At 33.5% G+C, this 19504-nt stretch overlaps 3 protein-coding genes across 6 annotated transcripts; 2 read left to right on the top strand and 1 right to left on the bottom strand.

The window, feature by feature from the left end:
* Window positions 1–5714: 5714 nt before the first annotated feature.
* Window positions 5715–7776, top strand: LOC143425649 (uncharacterized). Its single transcript, XM_076898616.1, has 3 exons — window positions 5715–5769; window positions 5918–6951; window positions 7044–7776. The coding sequence occupies exons 2-3, from the start codon at window positions 5937–5939 to the stop codon at window positions 7547–7549; spliced, it is 1521 nt and encodes a 506-aa protein (XP_076754731.1). The 5' UTR covers window positions 5715–5769; window positions 5918–5936; the 3' UTR covers window positions 7550–7776.
* Window positions 7777–9890: 2114 nt separating this feature from the next.
* On the bottom strand, window positions 9891–15438 carry LOC143425648 (uncharacterized). Of its 4 annotated transcripts, none has more exons than XM_076898613.1 (13): window positions 15376–15438; window positions 15124–15247; window positions 13446–13842; window positions 13059–13379; window positions 12746–12979; window positions 12399–12614; window positions 12186–12302; window positions 11964–12101; window positions 11645–11881; window positions 11336–11538; window positions 10817–11060; window positions 10538–10734; window positions 9892–10446 (listed from the first exon to the last, which is right to left on the bottom strand). In XM_076898613.1, the coding sequence occupies exons 3-13, from the start codon at window positions 13830–13832 to the stop codon at window positions 10263–10265; spliced, it is 2478 nt and encodes an 825-aa protein (XP_076754728.1). In that variant the 5' UTR covers window positions 13833–13842; window positions 15124–15247; window positions 15376–15438; the 3' UTR covers window positions 9892–10262. The 4 variants fall into 4 exon arrangements, with proteins under 4 accessions (XP_076754729.1, XP_076754728.1, XP_076754727.1 ...); XM_076898615.1 differs by having other exon boundaries at window positions 9897–10446; window positions 11336–11432; window positions 11490–11538; window positions 15124–15404; XM_076898614.1 differs by lacking the exons at window positions 15124–15247; window positions 15376–15438 and adding an exon at window positions 14986–15120 and having other exon boundaries at window positions 9891–10446.
* A 1236-nt stretch (window positions 15439–16674) lies between these two features.
* Csn4 (COP9 signalosome subunit 4) lies at window positions 16675–19473 on the top strand. Its single transcript, XM_076897835.1, has 8 exons — window positions 16675–16826; window positions 16894–16973; window positions 17249–17367; window positions 17449–17585; window positions 17721–17835; window positions 17915–18104; window positions 18374–18751; window positions 18837–19473. The coding sequence occupies exons 1-8, from the start codon at window positions 16744–16746 to the stop codon at window positions 18968–18970; spliced, it is 1236 nt and encodes a 411-aa protein (XP_076753950.1). The 5' UTR covers window positions 16675–16743; the 3' UTR covers window positions 18971–19473.
* The last annotated feature ends 31 nt before the right edge of the window (window positions 19474–19504 follow it).

Here is a 19504-nt window from a genome sequence, read left to right as displayed (position 1 = left end):
CAGCTTTCTTTTTTTTTTTAAGAAAAACGTTACGATTCGACGTGAGTCGAAAAGTATTTGAATCGAGGGAAGGGAGAATCTCGATCGCGACGCACGATGACAGGGTGGATCAAAGGCTCGCCGATGTCTCAATAAATCGTGCGAGCCTTTTTCACCGAACGTTACATATCAAGATCGTTGCCAAGTATTTTCTGGGTGTCTGTTAAGAGAGAGGAAGAAAAGGAATACATTGATAGGGAATTCGAGTGTCTGTAGTTTAGCCGTCTCGTTCGATGATCCACGGACGTTCATCTTATACATATCAGCGCGTTCCTGAAAACGTTTTGGGGCAAAGTCATCGGCATTTCTTGATGTTGCACTTCGTACGTCACAATCTCACGCAAATTACGAGAGAGAATTAAAAGCGTCTCGTCTCCTCGGTGTCGGATCGTTGCTGAAAAACCAATTTACCTCGTTTCCACCGTCTAATTTATTCTTTATTTGATCAACCGCGTTTACCTTGATCTGTCTCAGCGCTGGGATTCTATTTATACCGGGAAAAATGTTATTTAACCGTGGCCGTAGTTTACTTTTAGAAAAAGTCAGATGCCTATTGCTCGAGTAATCGGATAATCGATCTCCAGGCGGACTGTATAGACCGCGCGGTCTTTTGCCGGTGATATCTTGAGATCATTCAGATGCTTAACTCCGTTCACAAAGAACCGACCGCACGGTCGAAATGAAATAACGACTGCTGATGGAACGTAATATACTCAACAGGAAACGGACACTTGTCAATTCCGTTAGAGCGCGAACGCTATCATTCAAATGACTCTTGCCTGTTTCTGTTTCGTTGGCCGCGTACCGGCCAGGACGTGCCCGACACTTATACCCGACTCGTGATAAAATTACACGATCTTTCAGCAACGCCGCGAGCGACGAGGCGACGACGACGACGACGACGGTGTTATACGTATGTATGTATAAAACGGAGATCCGCGGTGTACGTCGCAGTTAACGCTTTTGCCCGCACGAACCTTAATTTCAACGACTCGCCTCTCCCGCTTTCAACCGCCTCCCCTCGCCCTCGCCCTCGCCCTCACACCCATCCGCCACCTCTTTATTACGCACCAGAAACGCACGGATTGTGACGTGCGGATACGCGATGCTTGCATTTTAGAGCTGCGAAACGTGTTCGAAGTCCACCGTGGGACGAACCGCGTCAAAATGTGTCTCCACAATATTTTTCGACGAACGCGAGATGCTCGATTGTTAGGCGAAACGAGGAAAGTATGAAGACAAATCCTTGCACGTAATGTTATGTTGTATCGGATACATTAATTAAATATAGAGGTATATTATATATATAATTATAGAGCATAGGGAATCGGTTGACCGATCTGTCGCGACTGTTTGTGTGGATAAAACAGCAAACCACCATCGAACACATTTCGTAGACTGTGTACCGCGCGAGATAATTGCAATAGATTATCGAGGACGGCGTTCGCAGAACGTAGTTGTATCGTAAAACGCATCGCACGTGGAAAGTAAATTGTGTTTCACCATCCGATAGAACGTAATAAAAGAGTAATTAAGATTAAGGTATTAAATATTACAAGTAACATTGCATATCGAAGTTTAGGATAACGATAACGTTTACGCCGTAACGCGAACCTCCACTCCGATCTCGTAGTCGAGAGGCAAACCTCGAGGACTCTTCGCTTCAAGGTTCACTTTTAATTTCGAGCCGATATCACGGGACGATATATTATAACTGGTACGAGACACACTCTGAACGCAATACAAATATTGATTTCTATTATCGTCGTGGGTGATAGAAAGAGGACAAATAGCAGTTCCGTTTCGTCGTTTAAAGGACAAAGGTTCGCGTTAGCATCACACGAACACACACATATCATTTGTACGCCCAAAATTTTACCTGTAAAGTAACGGTTAATTATATCGATTTAAGGCTTAATCTCTAAAAATCGTATACATATCGTGAACGTATGAGATTTAAGAGAATTTATTTGTTAATATATATATTATATATGTACGTTACGTATATACATATTATTACGATCATCAAAGATATATTATATACCTATATATTATATATATATACATATACGCATTCGATGTTTTTTTTAACAAGTTTCATCGATATGAAAATACGAAATTGTTGTCCGCGTGCTGTTATTACAAGCGAACGATCCAAACGATCCGTTACTTGATCACGCAGTTCGTACCTCGAACATTATTCTTCTTTTTCTTCTTTACAAAAATTTCTCGTCTGGTTAAAATTCGATTATCGAGGGATTTATTTCGATTCTGCAACGATACGCCGAGTGGAATTCTCTGCTGGCCCTACACATAGCCTAGAATCTACAGGTGGCATATCGGGAAATACATAATTTCGGTCCAGTTGCGCGTCTCTAAAAAGAAAGAGAAAGAGACAGAGAGAGAGAGAACGTTCGCTTGAACGACAGTCCGCGGACGATTCTAAGTTGACGGAAGATATCAGTAGAGATTCACAGGAATTAAAACGAGAGAATAGTAACGTTAGCGTAGATGCACTTAATCAGTGAGGCAGGAGTTTGCATCCTAAGATCAAAGACTGAATCGAGGGGAATTAATTAGAAAACTACACCTGAACAATCTGAACCCGTGAATACGTTTCAATCTCTCGCCCAGCGATACCAACCGGTCGTTTTGTTCTACCGTGTACACCTTGCCACCTGTTTATTTACCCGTGGAACAGTATCGCGTTCTGATTCGATTCGATTCGATTTCACAGCGACACGCGACATCGTAGACCCACGGTACTCCCAGCTGGTTTGTAGCCACGTCCTTCAGCGGCGCACGCGAACCGTAACCGAAGAACACGGGGCTCCTGACTCACGTAGCGAAACATATCCATTTTAGGTGATCGTAGAAACGATGAAAAACCACGGGCTAGTCGCTTGCGCGGTATATTCGCGTCGGAGGCACCCAAAGAACCATGTCGAGACATATCTCTGATGGCCGTAGGTTGTAGTCTCGCCGGCTGCGTTGTTATTATTATTAATTATTATAAGCGGTATTTTTGTACAGTGTCTTACAATGGTCGGGTCGTTGCAGGCGCAGCCGACGAGCCGTTCACGGCGTAGCCATATTATATATAATATAAATATATATATACACACACACATATATATATATATATATTTATTTCGACTATAGGCGCGCAATACTCTGATTGTGAGAGCGTTCATTTCGGGTACACATATAAATGCATACAGAAACGCGTGCACACACGCGTAAGCGTAGAATTTAAAACAGCGCCAGTATGAGAAAACGAACAAGTGCTAGTAGAACGAGAAAAAGAAACCAAAAAAAAACATGAACACACACAGACACAAGTCGCAAAGGACCTGTTTGCACGAACAAATACGGGGCTTTTACTCTGTCTCCCTGTCTCTTCGTCTCTCTGTGTATCTATCTCTCTTTCGCTTTGTTTCTCCCACTAGCCTTCTCCCTGTATCTTTCTTCCACCGTCTCTCACCCCATTTCTGTCGTACCACGTACCTCAGCGGACATCCCCGTTCGTACGAATCTCGGTGCTCCCTTATATTGTCCGCTTCGTCAGCTGCTAAAGACTCGTTTGAACGTTTCCACCTAATAGCTGATGTATACGCCGTGTGTTAATATTCGCGTACACGCGAGGAACGTGCAAGCATAACATTATACACGTACAAATAGTGATTTAACGGGCGTAGGAAACACGTACGATTAACTCTACCGATACATTTACTACCTGTGTACCTATATACATGTTATCTCGTCTTTTATTAAGGTTTAATGTAACCGACGCGTGCGATGAGCAAGAGGGTAAGCGCGGAACTTAGACGCGGACCGATGGACGAGCATTGATTCGCGCGCGCGCGTGCATTTATCACGGAGAATACACAGACATTGTACACGTACACGCACACAGAGACACACGTATTGTACACACGCACACGACAAATCTCCATGCCTAAAACGACATATCGGTGTTAAAACGTATAAATATAAATATAAATATTATGTAAAACACACAGATATACATAAAGTTCGTCTGTATATGTCTATAAATATTGTTACATATATATATGGTCATTATAATGATAATTATTACGTGATATGTATTATGAAACATCTTTTTCTCGTAACGCGGCCGCGACGCGGCCGTCCACTCAGATTCTAATGTCTATATGTCATTGTTTATTATGTCGTTAACAATTAACGTGTATATGTGAATCTTTCGAAACGAATAAAATGTACCTAAGCATACGATCGTACGGCTTTAGTGTGTTTCACAACTTATATCAATTAATAAATCTATACTTTACCCGTTTCTACGCTCGTTACACTAGTAATTTAATGAGTATTAAATTTCCTTCAACGTAACGTGAAAATTAAGAAATAAGTTACGTCCACGGGGAAATAAGAATTGCAAAAGCGATTTACTTCGACGCTACGTTTGAATTCAAACATCTTCGATATCTCGAGCGACCAGCGGAGAGCAATCGATTTAAAAGTGGTCAAACTGATCGCACATCGTTATCGACAACGAAGTAAACTACTCAAGAACTACTAGCGCCATCTCTGTGGAAAGTACTGAAACTAATGCACGATCAGTTTCAGCACTCCTCCAAAAGATGGCGCTAGTAGTTTTAAGTAGTTTACTTCGCTGTCGATAACGCTGTGCGACCAGTTTGAGCACTTTTCGCAGAGATGGCGCCACGGGTTCCAGAGTAAGATCAGTAACATCTGTCTCACTCTTTCCTATAGTTTTCTCATATATCTGTCTCTCTCTTACCTCTAAAGCGGGAAATATAAAATAAATTATAACAAAACTGCTGAAATATACAAGAACTTACAATAAAACTATTGAAATATGTAATAAATTGCAATCAAACTAATAATCGTGATACGCTGGTGCTTTTCGAAGTGTTATGTGATTTTCTGTGTTGTCTGGGTAGCTTCGTCAACCCCTTTCTTGCCCCTATTAATCGCCTCTTACGAGCAGCAGGGGATACTGCGGGTGTATTCTGATCCCTACCGCTCACTGATTCATTTAAATTTAGAATTCGTTAGAATCGAATATAATTACCACTAAATGCTGGAGAAGCAAGGAACGAAGCTTGCGAAGACACTGTTTGATACACAGCGGCGACGTAGCTAAAATTAGCGAAGCTACTGTTCCAGAAAAATATAAGCCTTGTATATATATAATAAAACATAATAAAACATGTACTCTATTACGTGTTTAGAGTTTTAAACAAAACACACGCGGAGCAAAAAAAAACAGAACCTCCTCTTAAAACGCCACGGACGCAACTGCGAGAGCGTCAGTTCCTTGCAGCGTCGCGCAAAGCTACGTACGTGCGCACGCGCACAACGTCAAACACAAACGCCACACCTGGTGAAAATGTGAAGCGCGCAGTTCTATACAGTTTCTTGTACGCTCGGTAATTCAGAACATGAGACACAAAGTCCCATTAAATGTGTATACCATTTGTCTACCTCGTGGGTACTTTAAACTCACGTGTAGTAAAGTAAGGCTATTTAATGTTTAGCGTGTACTTGGTTATGGCTATTGTTTACTGTTCCACGTTTACTTTCAAATATGTTTTATAATTGCTCGTAAACGTACGCCCTAAGAAACAGTGAAATAATTAAAGATACATTGAGATCAGTACCGTAAAATTGAGAGTAACAGGATCAAAGATTCTAAACGTCTCTGGCAAAGTATTAGGTTAGAAAGTAAGTAATTTTGTATATACGCGATATTCATTGAATTTGTTGATTTTAGTATATTCAAATTTATGTATTCAATCTATTGATGTAATAATACAATATTCCGTTATGTATCTGAAATGTATTATATTGTTGTTTATTATTTTGAACGCAGGTGCTCATCGACTTGTAGTATGACTCGATTTGCAAGAGCTAAAGGCTCAAAGGCCTCGAACGAAAGAACGCCTAATGATGCTACACCATGGCATATAATGAAACAACAATTAGTAGAAAATTTATCTGCGAAACAGGAATCTTCTAAAAAAACTAAATCTGCTAAGGAATTATTAGGAAACGAGCAAAATACAGTTTCTAACAATAACAATGAAGATGTTCAGGATTCATGGGCAGAATTTCCAAATAATTCTAATACAGAAATTAATGCTGGAACAAAGAAGATAAAGAAAAAACGAAAAATACAACTGAACGAAGTACAAGAGGATCAAGATCAAGAATCAAAGGAAAAATCATCTGTAAAGCGGAATATAAACACAGTTAATGATTGTACAACAGAAGTAAAAAGTAAGAAACATAAAAGGATTAAAAATCATCATAATGTAACAAACAATAATGAAGTAGAAGAACATCAAAATAGCGAATGTAATAAATCAGATGTAATTATTGATAAATTTAATAAGAAAAGAAAGAAAGATAAGCACAATATGCTAGAAAATAAGGAAGCAGAAAGTAATCCTTCAAATAGCATTGAAGAGGTACAGAATAAAAGCACCATATTTTCTAAACGGCAGAAACGTAACATGAAAAAAAGAAAAACTATCAATGAAAATGTATCTAATACTGCGGAGAATAATAATGTTGATATACAATATAATAAAGACAATAATGGTGAACATAAGGGTGATAATCAAGGGACAAGGAAATTTAATAATAATTTTGTAAATAGATCAAGAAATTTTGAATATATTTCTAACAAATCTGATATTAAAAAGTTTGACAACCAGAAAAAGAAAAGGAAACCACCTAAAATTCGAGATGATAAAGAACATAAAAGAAGAAAACCAGACACGGGGTCATCAAAGATAATGATCAATGGTATGGAAATAGAAATTGTAAAATTTGATGGTTTTCCAGTAAAAAAGGAGGATGCAGATAGACTAAGTGATTTAAAACAAAAAATGATTATGAAAGGTACATTATACGTAGAAACATCTTTAAATAATAACAAATGTGACATTTTTAAAAATATATTCATGGTAATAATTTTTATATTGCTTTCTCAGGTATTCCACAAAACGAAATAAATGCAGCAATGAAATTGGAAAGGAGGAAAGCTGAAAAAGCACTAGCAAGAATTAAAAAATGTGTCTGTTTTCACTGTCGTAAAGCTGGACACAACTTATCTGATTGTCCTGAGCTTGGATCAGAACAGGCTGCTACTGGAATATGTTTTAAATGTGGATCTACGGAACACACTCATTTCGAGTGCAAAGTAAATAAGCCGACGGAATTCAGATACGCAACTTGTTTCATTTGTCGTGAACAAGGACATATCGCTAAGCAGTGCCCGGACAATCCGAAAGGAATCTATCCTCAAGGCGGTGCTTGTAAAATTTGTGGAGATGTTACGCATTTGAAGAAAGATTGTCCAGATTTGATTAAAGAAAAAGAAGAAAGTACTGTTACAGTAAATACAATTGCAACCGGTGATTTAGAAGCCTTGGAGGAGAGTACGAATGATACGAATGAAAAACGGGATAAAAAGACGAGGAAAATAGTTAAATTTTAATAAATGCTTATACCATAAATACACTTATATTTACATACGTATAATTAGTTCCTGTATATTTCAGTGAACTAATGATTTACAATGTAAATATAAGATTTATTGAAAGATACATGTACTTGACATGTATATTACATATACGCTTTCTCCGTACATATAGACTTCAATATTATTTAAAACTACCATCATAAAAAACCTGATATCAAAGAAGATATAATATCATTATAATTTATATGTTATTTATATTTACATTACACTCGAATTTTGTAAATCAATTAAAACTTTGTACATATTAATTATATGTGCACAGTATTATTATGAAATTATTCATTCGTTTAAATAAATTTTTCTAGATTAAAGGAATAAATTACATATTAAACTCTATGATATCAGATTTTTTTCCCTATGTACAGAGTACAAATAATGAAAGTATACCTAGAGAAATATGGATATGATCTGTACATAGTAGTAATTACTTATGCATATACATCGGTATCTCTTGCAAAATTCGTAATATTTAGAATTTATATATTTTCATATTTTACTTGTTATGGAGATGACATATAACAAGTGTAAACGTACAATTAACTTTCCACTAATAGAATCTTTTTTTTTTCTTTCTTTAAGGCATCTACACACAGAGATGACGCAAAAATTATACGTTTAAATCACACAATTTTCATTTCGTTTTCATTATTATATTATGAATCAGTAAAATTTGTACAATTTCCATACTTAAAATAAACATTATTCTTTGAAGTACGAATTTTATGAATATATAATATATATTTATATTTGTATCTATATTACATTTGTTCTTATACTGTTTTATATGTATAATATATAAACTCTCTATATTTTATTATATTAATTTCCTACATAAAAATTATACTTTTTTTTTATCATCCCTAATGGCAGAGAAATTGTGTGTACTACTGCAATGATGTTTAACTCAGTGCACGATGAAAAGTATTTATCCACTTGTGTCTCTACCATATTTTTAACTAGTACGTTCCAGACATGTAAAAGCCAAATTGGCCAACGTACACTTTCTGCAAATTTCTCAAATTTAACACCATATGATTAAATTTAATGCTTAACAGAAATCAAACACTTCAATTTCGTACCGATCTGATCGATTTGACTTTTAAGTGGCTGATATTTAAACAATTGCGTTCTTCATATAATTGTTCACTGCAACGCCATTCGATGTACGACCAATTATGCAAATGAATTTCTCATATTGAAAATCGCGTATGTATCATTCGAAATACGTAATCATAACTAGATCAGAGACGTGTAAATTTATTGCAAGGTATAACAGAAAAACTTCGATTATTTTAAAAATATTAAAAGTTACGCGATATTATATATCGTTATAGAATTAGTAAGGCAAACAAACTTGCATGAGGAATCTAATACTCACATTTCAAACTTTTAATATTTTTTTTTCTTTCGAAAGTACGTTATAGCGTAATAAAAATAACGTAACGAAAAAAAAAGCGATTTCTTAACTTCCTTCTAAAAGTCCTACTAGGTATTAGTTTCAAATAAAAAACTAAACCCCAATAAAGAAAATATCGTAAAAATGCAACGTCTTTTAAAAAAAACTTAAGTAATTTTCATTTTCTTGAACAAGGCAAACCCTTTCAAATATTTTTAATAAATAAATTTATCATTTTCAGCGAATTTCTACTTTTACGAACCATCTTTAAATATAAAATATACCCACATGTGAGGCATTCATTTAGGAAAAGAAATCATTTCTACAATTCAAGGTAAATATATTAAATTGGTGATATAAGAAATATGAAAATTTGAAATAATCGATTGCATGAAATTTTGCGCTCATCGCTCATATTGCTTATTCATAAAAAAGTCAAATATCCTCGATAATTCATAGAATTCAATTACCCGATACTTTATGGATACACGTGTATTTCTTTTAATAAAAGTATCTAAATATTTCTGTTAGTGAAGACAATTAAATGGAAATTGGAATTTTGATACAAAACGTGGAACATTTAATGTACAAAGACATCTGATCAAGATGTCGCGTTATTAATTTGCTATTAGCAGCCTCTTATATAACGATTTCAAATAAAACTTTAATTTCTGAAATATTATGGACAAATATATAAGCCCCCTTTTATACGTTACACATTCATGTCGTAAATTTTAATATCGCATTCAATTGTATCGTTCTTGAACTTATTCTTTAGTAATTTGTTTTTTTAATAACCCGCAACATATTTAATTTAAAACATTTTCTTATAAAATCAATAATAACCGAGTTCTTATTGATTTACTCTGTATTGTATGATGAAAATAATACTTTAAAATTACTTTTATCAAATTTTCAATAAGAACGGAATATGTTTGAGCAATATATTTTTTAACTACATCTAAACGTACATTGCGTTATGAAAAAACAACGCATGAACTTGTGACTTTTAAAGTACAAATGTGTTACATGTACTTACGTGGAAAAAAAAATCTATATTCATCGACAATACAAAATAAGAAAACGGTTGAACGTATTGTTTTAATACTCTTTACCATCACTTTTCGTGTGTAACACTTTATGTTGCAGTTATATTTACCTATTGTTGAATTAAGAGGTACTAGCAACCAACTTTTCCAATTTTGCGACTTAGGAATACGTTCTCAAAGTTCGATAACTCTCAACGTCATACTTTTTTCTAGAATGTACCTGCTAGGTAGCTTCAGCCTTATGCGCTGATTCTATGATTTCCTTCAGACAGCGACCAAATTCTTCAATTATAAGTCTCTGCGATGTTTCGTCATCAAACATGTTACGTTCTGCTTCATCAGCTTGTGCCATTAAACACTGACATGTTATTTCTACTACTTTATCAGTTAGAAAGTTAAATGGTTGTCTGTAAAAAAAAAATACAAATACGAATATATGTACATTAAAAGTGCGTCATTCATAATACTTCGTGCAGTCCTGGTATTTTTTGTATGTACCTTGCACCAGTATTCGACGTTGCAGGAGGCCTAAAAGCCATTTCTGATAATTGTAATTTCGTTTTATTCAATGTAAGTTGAGCCGTTCTTACTTCAGCTGCTTCTGCCAAGTCTTTTAAAGATTTCTTCTCCAAATTCGGTTCTTCTACGTTACGACATCCTATACATTTACAATTAGCAGAGCAAGGAATTTTAGCCTAAAAAAGTAGTTTATATTTGAGGAACTAAAATTTCTTCAGTTTCAAAATCATTCGTATATAAGATAATTTTATAATATACCTCATAACATTCGCAATAATTTTTTAAACATCCACTTCGTTTACAATTGCAGCCTTTGTTATGTCTGCGTATATCGTCGCCGGTTTCACGACCTTTCCCAATTTTTGGACGAAAAGCATTTGGATTGCGCTCCAAACATGATTTGATAGCCCGCTGCCTTTCTTCCTCATTTCCAAGATTGTTAGAACAATTATTGCAGTTACACATATGACAAAATTCTCCATTCGCAAAGCAATCACAGTATCTATAACAAAATATGTTCATGTTTCATTGAATTTGTTCATTAAAACGTAATAAACCTATTAATAAACTGATACCGTGATTTAACATTTCTTACATCATAAAACGATCTTTTGATTAAAGAGAGACTGTAACATTTATCGTGAACTGTCAGGCTTGAATAAATATGATAAAAAAAAAATTGAAGAGCAACTTTTGATATTCAGTTTTTAAAAATGGAAGCACAGTAGCAATAAAAATATATATTTAAAAATGCCAATATTACTTTACTATACTCACAATTTAAGACATTGCGATTTGGTGCAGTTACATGGTTTCCTTGGCCTGATACCATTTGGTTCGACACTCCCATATGATCTTTGAGAACTTTTAGTTTCTATAACAGATCCTATAGATAAAGTTCCTGTTGAAGTCTGTAAATTTTGTGTATTACCTAATAAACTGGGTGTCGCTTGAGCTTTCAATTTTAGATCATCCGTTGTCTGTAAAATGGAAGACGAATAAAGAAATAGACATTTCACATGTTACAACCTAGTATTCTTTTCATTATAATCTCTTTTCAATTAAACAAATATAACAGAAACAAACCTGTTGTTGAATATATTGAGCTGGTAAGACAACAATGTTCCCCATATTCGAGTTTGTTGAAAGAACAGCTTGTCCTGATGCTAATTGACTCAAAGCAGATGCTGGAATAGCAACTGCGTTTTTCGATTGTGTACCCACAGTTGCAGTTGGAATTAATAACCTTTGACCGCTTCCTGTTAATGTCGTCTTAGGTGCAACTGTTCTTAAAGACTGAGTACTAGTATTTAATGGAACTACCTACAGTTTAAATGAAAGAAAAAAATACAAGCAGATGTAACATTATTTTTTTATAATTGTATATCCTCCTTCCCTTACATACCTTGACAATTTGTTGTTGTCCACCTATTTTTTGACCAACTCCAACAGTCTGCAAAGTCGTTTGCGATTTTGTTTTACCCACAGTAACAACATTTGTGGTGCCTGATGATGGAGTACTAACTAATCTTACATATTGCACCTTGAAAAAATTGTATTATTAAGATGTATATGTAATTAAAAGGTGAAGAAATTAAAACATGTCATAATATATAAAAAATATTACTTGTCTTCCAGGCATCTGTATCTGATGTACTTGATTAGATCCAGTAACAATATTTTGATTTGCTGGTATTCTAATAACTTGTCCACTTCCAAGAACGGTACCAGGTTTTAACGAGCTCTATATGAATATGACATGATTAATACAAGTTAAACTTATATCTCATGATAAATATGTCTTGAAAACCATTAACTGAGTATGAATAAAACCACCAACCTGTCGTATAATTACTTTTTGTGGACTTTGCTGGATAGATGATTTATTGGAAGAAGTAAATGTCGATTGTTGATTTGAAATTGTTGTCGTTTTAACTTGTGTATTCATTGGAGCTGGTAATATCTTTGTTGGTGATTTAATTGTATTACTTGGAACTATAGTCATTTTAGGTGTCTGAGAACTTGATGATTGCATTAATTTGTTTACAATTATTCCCTTTAATAAAAATAAATATAAATGAATTATTTTTAATAAGCACTGTATCTTAATTACTAATATAAATTAGAAGAATCCTCTTCCGTAACAAAAAGTTATAAAGATAATACTTATTTTTTTTTAATTCTTACTTGTTTTTGTGGTGACGAGGGCAAAATATGTTGAACTTTATTAGTAGAAAGTAATCCCATTTGTTGCGCTTGTGCCAATGTTATAGTTTTTGCTGCATTTGTAACATCTTGATTCGATGAACTGTTGTTTAAGAATTTTATTGTTTGTGTTTGCTGATTTTCACTCGGAGAATTAGTTATCAGAACTTGCCCCGATTGCGCTTGATTTCCAGCTAATATCATTTTTGTATATACCTGAAATATTTAAAACATATGTATCGACCAGTTCAATTCTCAAAAGCTCTCAAAGAGAATAAATGATTAACAATCTTACATTTCGATTTTGAGGAGTGCTCTGCGCAGTACGCTTCATAGCTGACTGAACTGTTTTCACATTCTGAACACTTCCTAATGTAATATTTCCTGAATGGCTGGTTGCCATTGCAGGTTTACTGGGCTGTGCCGATCTTAATTGAACTATATTACCATCAGCGGATTTTGCTGTAATGAGAGTCTGAGCCAATGACTGTAATTGACCAGCCGATGCTGTTGATGGATGTGAAATTTTTAAAATCTGGCTAGTGCCTTGACCACCAGCCGGAGATACTATCATGATAGATTGACTTTGTGTCACTTGACCAATATTTGGTTTCACCTGTTAAAAAAATTAATAACAAATGTTATAACGCTTAAAATAACTAATTATATTTACGTATTATACCTGTACTGTGGATGCAGGAATCCTCTGTAATGTTGGTTTTGTTTGAAATACAATATTTTGATTATTTTGATTTGCTGTAGTATAGATAATTTGTTCCTCTTGTACTTGTTCAGGAACTTCAGTCATTTCCACATCAGGTACAATTGTTTCAGTCTCAACATTACGTTCAATTATTATACCCTCTTCTTCTTCTGTTATAACTTCTTCAGGGTTCATACATTCCAATTCAGCCTGAATATTTGCAAATGCTTCAAAGTCATTTGATGAATATTGTTCATTATTATGCGTTAGACTCAGTGCACTTAAGTCTCCATCACCAAGTGTACGTGAATCGAGAGCTATTGGTTCCACCAAAGCTCTTACATTTTGCCCTTTATTTACAGACATGTTTACGTCCCTATTCAAAATGTTACTTGTTGTACAAATTTAAACATATTTTAAATTTAAATAGCTATACATATGGTATATTGCACTTAATGTTTGACATTATTATTTGTTTCAGATAACAGTTTCACGCATCTCGATATAACAAATTTGTAACAAACTGTATAAAACAGTTGTTTGTTTTATTTAGACGTTCAGTTACATACTTGCGCATGCAAACTTTTCATCGTTGCAAAACAGTTAAGAATGAAGGAACCATTTTAGGCATGTAATACACATTTTCTTGACAGAAACACTTTTCAAAAATCATCACTTTCATACAAATTTTACATTTACAAGTAAAACTTATACTTTAATTACATAACTAAGTACGACAACAGTAATACGATGAAAAAATTTATAATAATATTACATGCTAGGCTCTATTTCTATCACTATAAAATATTTGATTATGAACTTAAAACTGTTTTGACAATATTTAATATCTCTCCTATCATTATATCTAATCGTTTATACTTAAAGCAAGCTTATGTGTGTTAAAAATGTTTTCCAGATGTCTATATCTTCTATCATAAACATGTATTTCATGCGTATACAGGTTAGAAATTCACAAAATGTAAATAGTTTTTGTCATAAAGCCTCGAACGTTGTTAGGCTATACTGAAAAAGAAGTATCGTAAACCAATGGAAAAATGTGGGACGTTTTAGAAAATAACGTGGAAACGAAACGAATCTCAGCGAGAATTTAAAAATTCAAAAATTCAAATCTCTGCGAAGTAGATGTGCCTTTTCTGCATGGAAAGAACGACGGGGTTGCCTACGCGTATGCTCAACAATGTAAAGACCGAATATAATTTGAATTTTCGAAAATTCGAACAATAAAATTTGAATAGTGAAGAAAAATTCGAAGGATAGTCCATTCAGGAACATTAGCGCCATTTATTACACGAACGCGCCATTTTCCACGAACTGAATTTCTGTATACATTTTGATCGCCTTAACGTGTTTACAACAAATTGACATTGATACACAAAGAGAAACTGAACGTTTAATATTCTAAGTGATAATAGAAAATGAACTTTCTCGGAGTATTCGTCTCACAATTGCGTAAAATTGAACTTAACCTATAACTTATCAGTTCATATCAGGTACGTACAGTGCTAGGTGGGGGCGTGCCACGAAGCTTATTTTAATTGTAATAAAATATTCAAAATACTTTCTTCTATGCCCCACAAATATTTAAATCTCACTTGAACTGTTCACCAAGTAAATTAATCTTCTTTGTAATACATACCTGGGTGTTCCCTCGATACCTCGAATTTGTTCAAAATCACGCGCCCACCATTGCTGTCCCACAGTGCACTACGCACCGCTGTGTACAAACAGACCCAAAGGTCGTTTAGTGTTAAAACCTCAAACTGAAATCAGAATGACAAGTTCACTGTAACTATACAGAACAATTTCCCTCGTATATGATTCATGAAAAGTGAATGTTTTGTTTTATCAGTCAAATATTACATCAAAACTAAGCAATATTTTCGCGCACTTTGTAAATTTCGATTTCGCCATTTTCACTCTTCCGCGGCTAAAAACACGTCAGCCCTTTAGCGCCCTCTTAGGCCAATAAAAAAACATGTGTTCCTAAAACTCGAATGTTTTGAATGTAAGTTATTCGACGAAAATTTCTATATACATTATTACAAGCGTATTGTATTTATTAATACATTTTTCAGAATTCTAATCCTTTTTCTCGCAAATAAAATACCTGAAAATTTTTCTTCCTATTCAAACGATGATGGAAAAGTTAACGTTAATAATATCAAATTAATTGTACATGCTTAAAATACATATACATATATAACGTTCTCACATTGACGCAAATACATTAATCTAATAATTAAAGAACCTCTAATTAAAATATGGTGTACGAAATTCAAATAAAAGAAATCTATTCGCTTTTATTAGTTGATTGTTTGAAAGATTAAAATATAGCAGAGGATTAATAAGCGTTATGATACGATTAAATCTATCTATGTATCAGTAAAATTATTGTCGCATATACATTTGCATACATTTAACTTTACCGAAATTAAAGGTTTAATTAAATACGCATATTACACTTCCAGTGTATACATAAAGTAAACTAAACTGTTTGGTAAATACCTTTGAATGTACTAAATAAGAAATATGCGATGTTATTTACCACTCTTCTAAGTGGATTATAATAATAAACGTTTTTAATTAATAGACAACTTAAGCACATGTATCACTTGTGTTTAATTATAAAGTTGATGGCCTATTTTTTTCTTCAATCGTGTACAAAATACGAATGCGTTACTATGTTTGCATTTGAACCAAAAATACATTGTTAGCACTTTGAATGATAGAACATAAACTGCTGGGCCAAATTTATAAGCGAATCCACACTGATTGTATTGCATTTAGTCATGAATTATTCATATAAAGTACGTCGGCAACTAAAGTTAATGATATTCGACAAAGCGCCACCTCTAATTGAATTGCGTCTCTATCTAATTGCATGTTTAATTTCTATAAGCTTATAATATTTATATCCGATGTTTTTAACTAGATAAACCATATATAAACATTATAAAATACAATATACAGAGCATTACAAAGATTATTTGACATATAAATATCGATATTATACTGATCTATATTTAAATATATAGAAAATTACATATTCGATTAATACTTAAATAATGAATATAAAAAACCTTAAACGTGCGAGTTATCATCAGAACGAGATTTACCTTTTCCATTGCAATATTCAATACAATTTTATTTATTCGCCACTATAAATAGCGTTGAAATATATTTTCTAGTGACTAGCCTTCATAGTTCATGATCGTAATAGGCGCAAAAGTCATTTTTGGTTATTCATGTAGAAAAGATGGTGGTGACTGCAGCTTCTGTACGTCAACAGCTCACGAATTTAGCGTATTGCGGTGGCTCTCATAAAGATCATGCGGAGAAGTAAGCATGTTAAATAGGATGAAAAATATGTTTCTAAAATATCCGATACAAACGATGATACTTACAGGTATCGAGCGATTTTGGACTCAATACTGTTGTCGTCCAGCGAGGAGGCGATGGATGCTTTGAAGATATTCATTGAAGCAAGTATGTTACTTTCCCCAAGATATACACCTTTAGCCGTACATATAAATACATTTATCAGTCACTTGATAACATTCGTAATACATGAAATATAATATATACCAAAATGTTGTACGTGTTTTTATGCAGTTGTCTCTCTATGTACATGATCATCCATTAGATTAAATTAGGCATGTTCTCGAGATTGTGTACAGTTAATAATGACCAAGTTGCAAAGTGTACAGTACTGTTCTTAATGTCATCTTACTAACACGAGAATAAGTTGTTTTATTTTGCAGTTGTAAATGAATACGTAAGTTTAGTAATCTCAAGACAAGTTCTAACAGATGTCAGTAATCGATTACTACTTCTACCCGATGAAGTCTCAATGGCTATTTCACATTACACACTAGAGAAGGTAAATATTTGTTTCTCGATATGAAACGTCATGTTTGTAAATAATATTGTGGTAATGGTCTTTTATCAATTTTTTTTTTAGATACAACCAAGAGTTATCTCATTTGAAGAACAGGTTGCTAGCATAAGACAACACTTAGCAAAAATTTATGAACGTAATCAAAATTGGAAAGAAGCAGCTAGTGTTTTAGTTGGAATACCATTAGAAACTGGACAAAAGTAATTATAAAAGCTATTGTTTTTTACTACTTAACTGTTAACTTTGCAACATAAGTTACTTAACAATTTTTTACTTTCTAACGTATTTCTACAATTCTATATGATTGATGCAACTGTTATAATTTTTGTCCATAGGCAATACGCAGTTGACTATAAACTTGATACTTATCTTAAAATTGCACGATTGTACTTAGAAGATGATGATCCGGTACAGGCTGAAACATATATCAATAGAGCATCCCTCTTGCAAGTATGTAATTCTTGAACATGTTTAAGTGTACAAATATACTGTAGGCATTTTTATCAATCTCTTACTTTGCACTTTTTAGGCAGAATCAAAGAATGAACAATTACAAATTTATTATAAAGTTTGTTACGCCAGAGTATTAGATTACAGAAGAAAATTCATAGAAGCAGCTCAAAGATACAACGAATTATCATACAAATCCATTATACACGAAGATGAACGTATGACTGCGCTTAGGAATGCACTAATTTGTACAGTACTAGCTTCTGCAGGTATGTATTTCTATATTTGAGAGGTAAAGCATCGTATTTCTGCTGTAATAAATCTGGAAAGAGCAGGTTTGAAAACTTCTTTCAAACATTGTATTCCAATAGCTAGTGGTGGTGAACATCAAATACTTTACCATTACATAATTTAAGCCTTTGGTATGATAGAATCTAGATGTACGATTCTTTATATCTAAAATACGAATTTATATTTAATTATTAAATATTCTTCAGTTAGTAAAAGCAATGTATGTAACTTGAGATATTCATATTAGGACAACAAAGAAGTCGTATGTTAGCGACGCTATTTAAAGATGAACGTTGTCAACATCTTCCTGCATATTCGATTCTTGAAAAAATGTATTTAGATCGTATTATTCGACGTTCGGAATTACAAGAATTTGAGGCCTTATTACAACCTCATCAAAAAGCAAGTACAATCGATGGATTAGGATCAACTATTCTTGATCGTGCTGTTATAGAACATAACTTATTATCTGCTAGTAAATTGTATAATAATATAACTTTCGAAGAGTTGGGTGCATTGTTAGAAATTTCACCGACGAAAGCGGAGAAAATTGCAAGCCAAATGATCACCGAAGGTCGCATGAATGGCTACATTGATCAAATCGATTCTATCGTACACTTCGAAAGTAAGTTTAAAGAAACAGATCAATAAGTTTATCCTATATATGTAATATAAATATTCTTTACTCGATAATTCCTTTTTTTGCGTAGCACGTGAAACGTTGCCAACATGGGATAAACAGATACAATCTCTTTGTTATCAAGTAAACCAAATAATAGAAAAAATCGCTCAAAGTGAACCAGAATGGATAGCAAAAGCAATGGAGGATCAAATGGTGCATTAATATCAATTTTTTTAAATATTAAATACACACACACAGATTGGAACCGGAAACGTTAAACAAATTATTTGATACGTTTACAACTAAAAATTTTGAGGCAATAAAAATTTATTATAATTTTACAGTGAAGCTTATGCATCGCGATTAATGTAAAATTTGAAACGCTCATTAATTTTTATGTTATGCATTGAAATGAATTTTTATATAATAAATAAATAAATAAATTTTTATTTTCTTCATAATACGAACGAAAGTATCTAAATTCATAAAGTACTTCACAAATTTAAGTCTTATTGCGTAATAGTTAGTTTATTATTTATGAAAACTCAATAATAATGTGAGCATAAAATATGAAAAAAAATTTATTAATGAAACACGCTTAAAAAAGTCATTTATGTAACATTCACTAAGGATTGTTATAAATCTCATAAAGCATATTCCAATTAAGGGAATATTGTAATTTTCTCTTGTAAATAAAGCATTTTCACACTGCACATAAAATAAAAGTTTCTTTATTTTATGAACTAATCGAGGCTT

This window comes from Xylocopa sonorina, chromosome 7 (genome assembly GCF_050948175.1).
Source record: "Xylocopa sonorina isolate GNS202 chromosome 7, iyXylSono1_principal, whole genome shotgun sequence".
NCBI lineage: Eukaryota > Metazoa > Arthropoda > Insecta > Hymenoptera > Apidae > Xylocopa > Xylocopa sonorina.
This window is presented reverse-complemented; position numbering and strand designations above follow the sequence as displayed.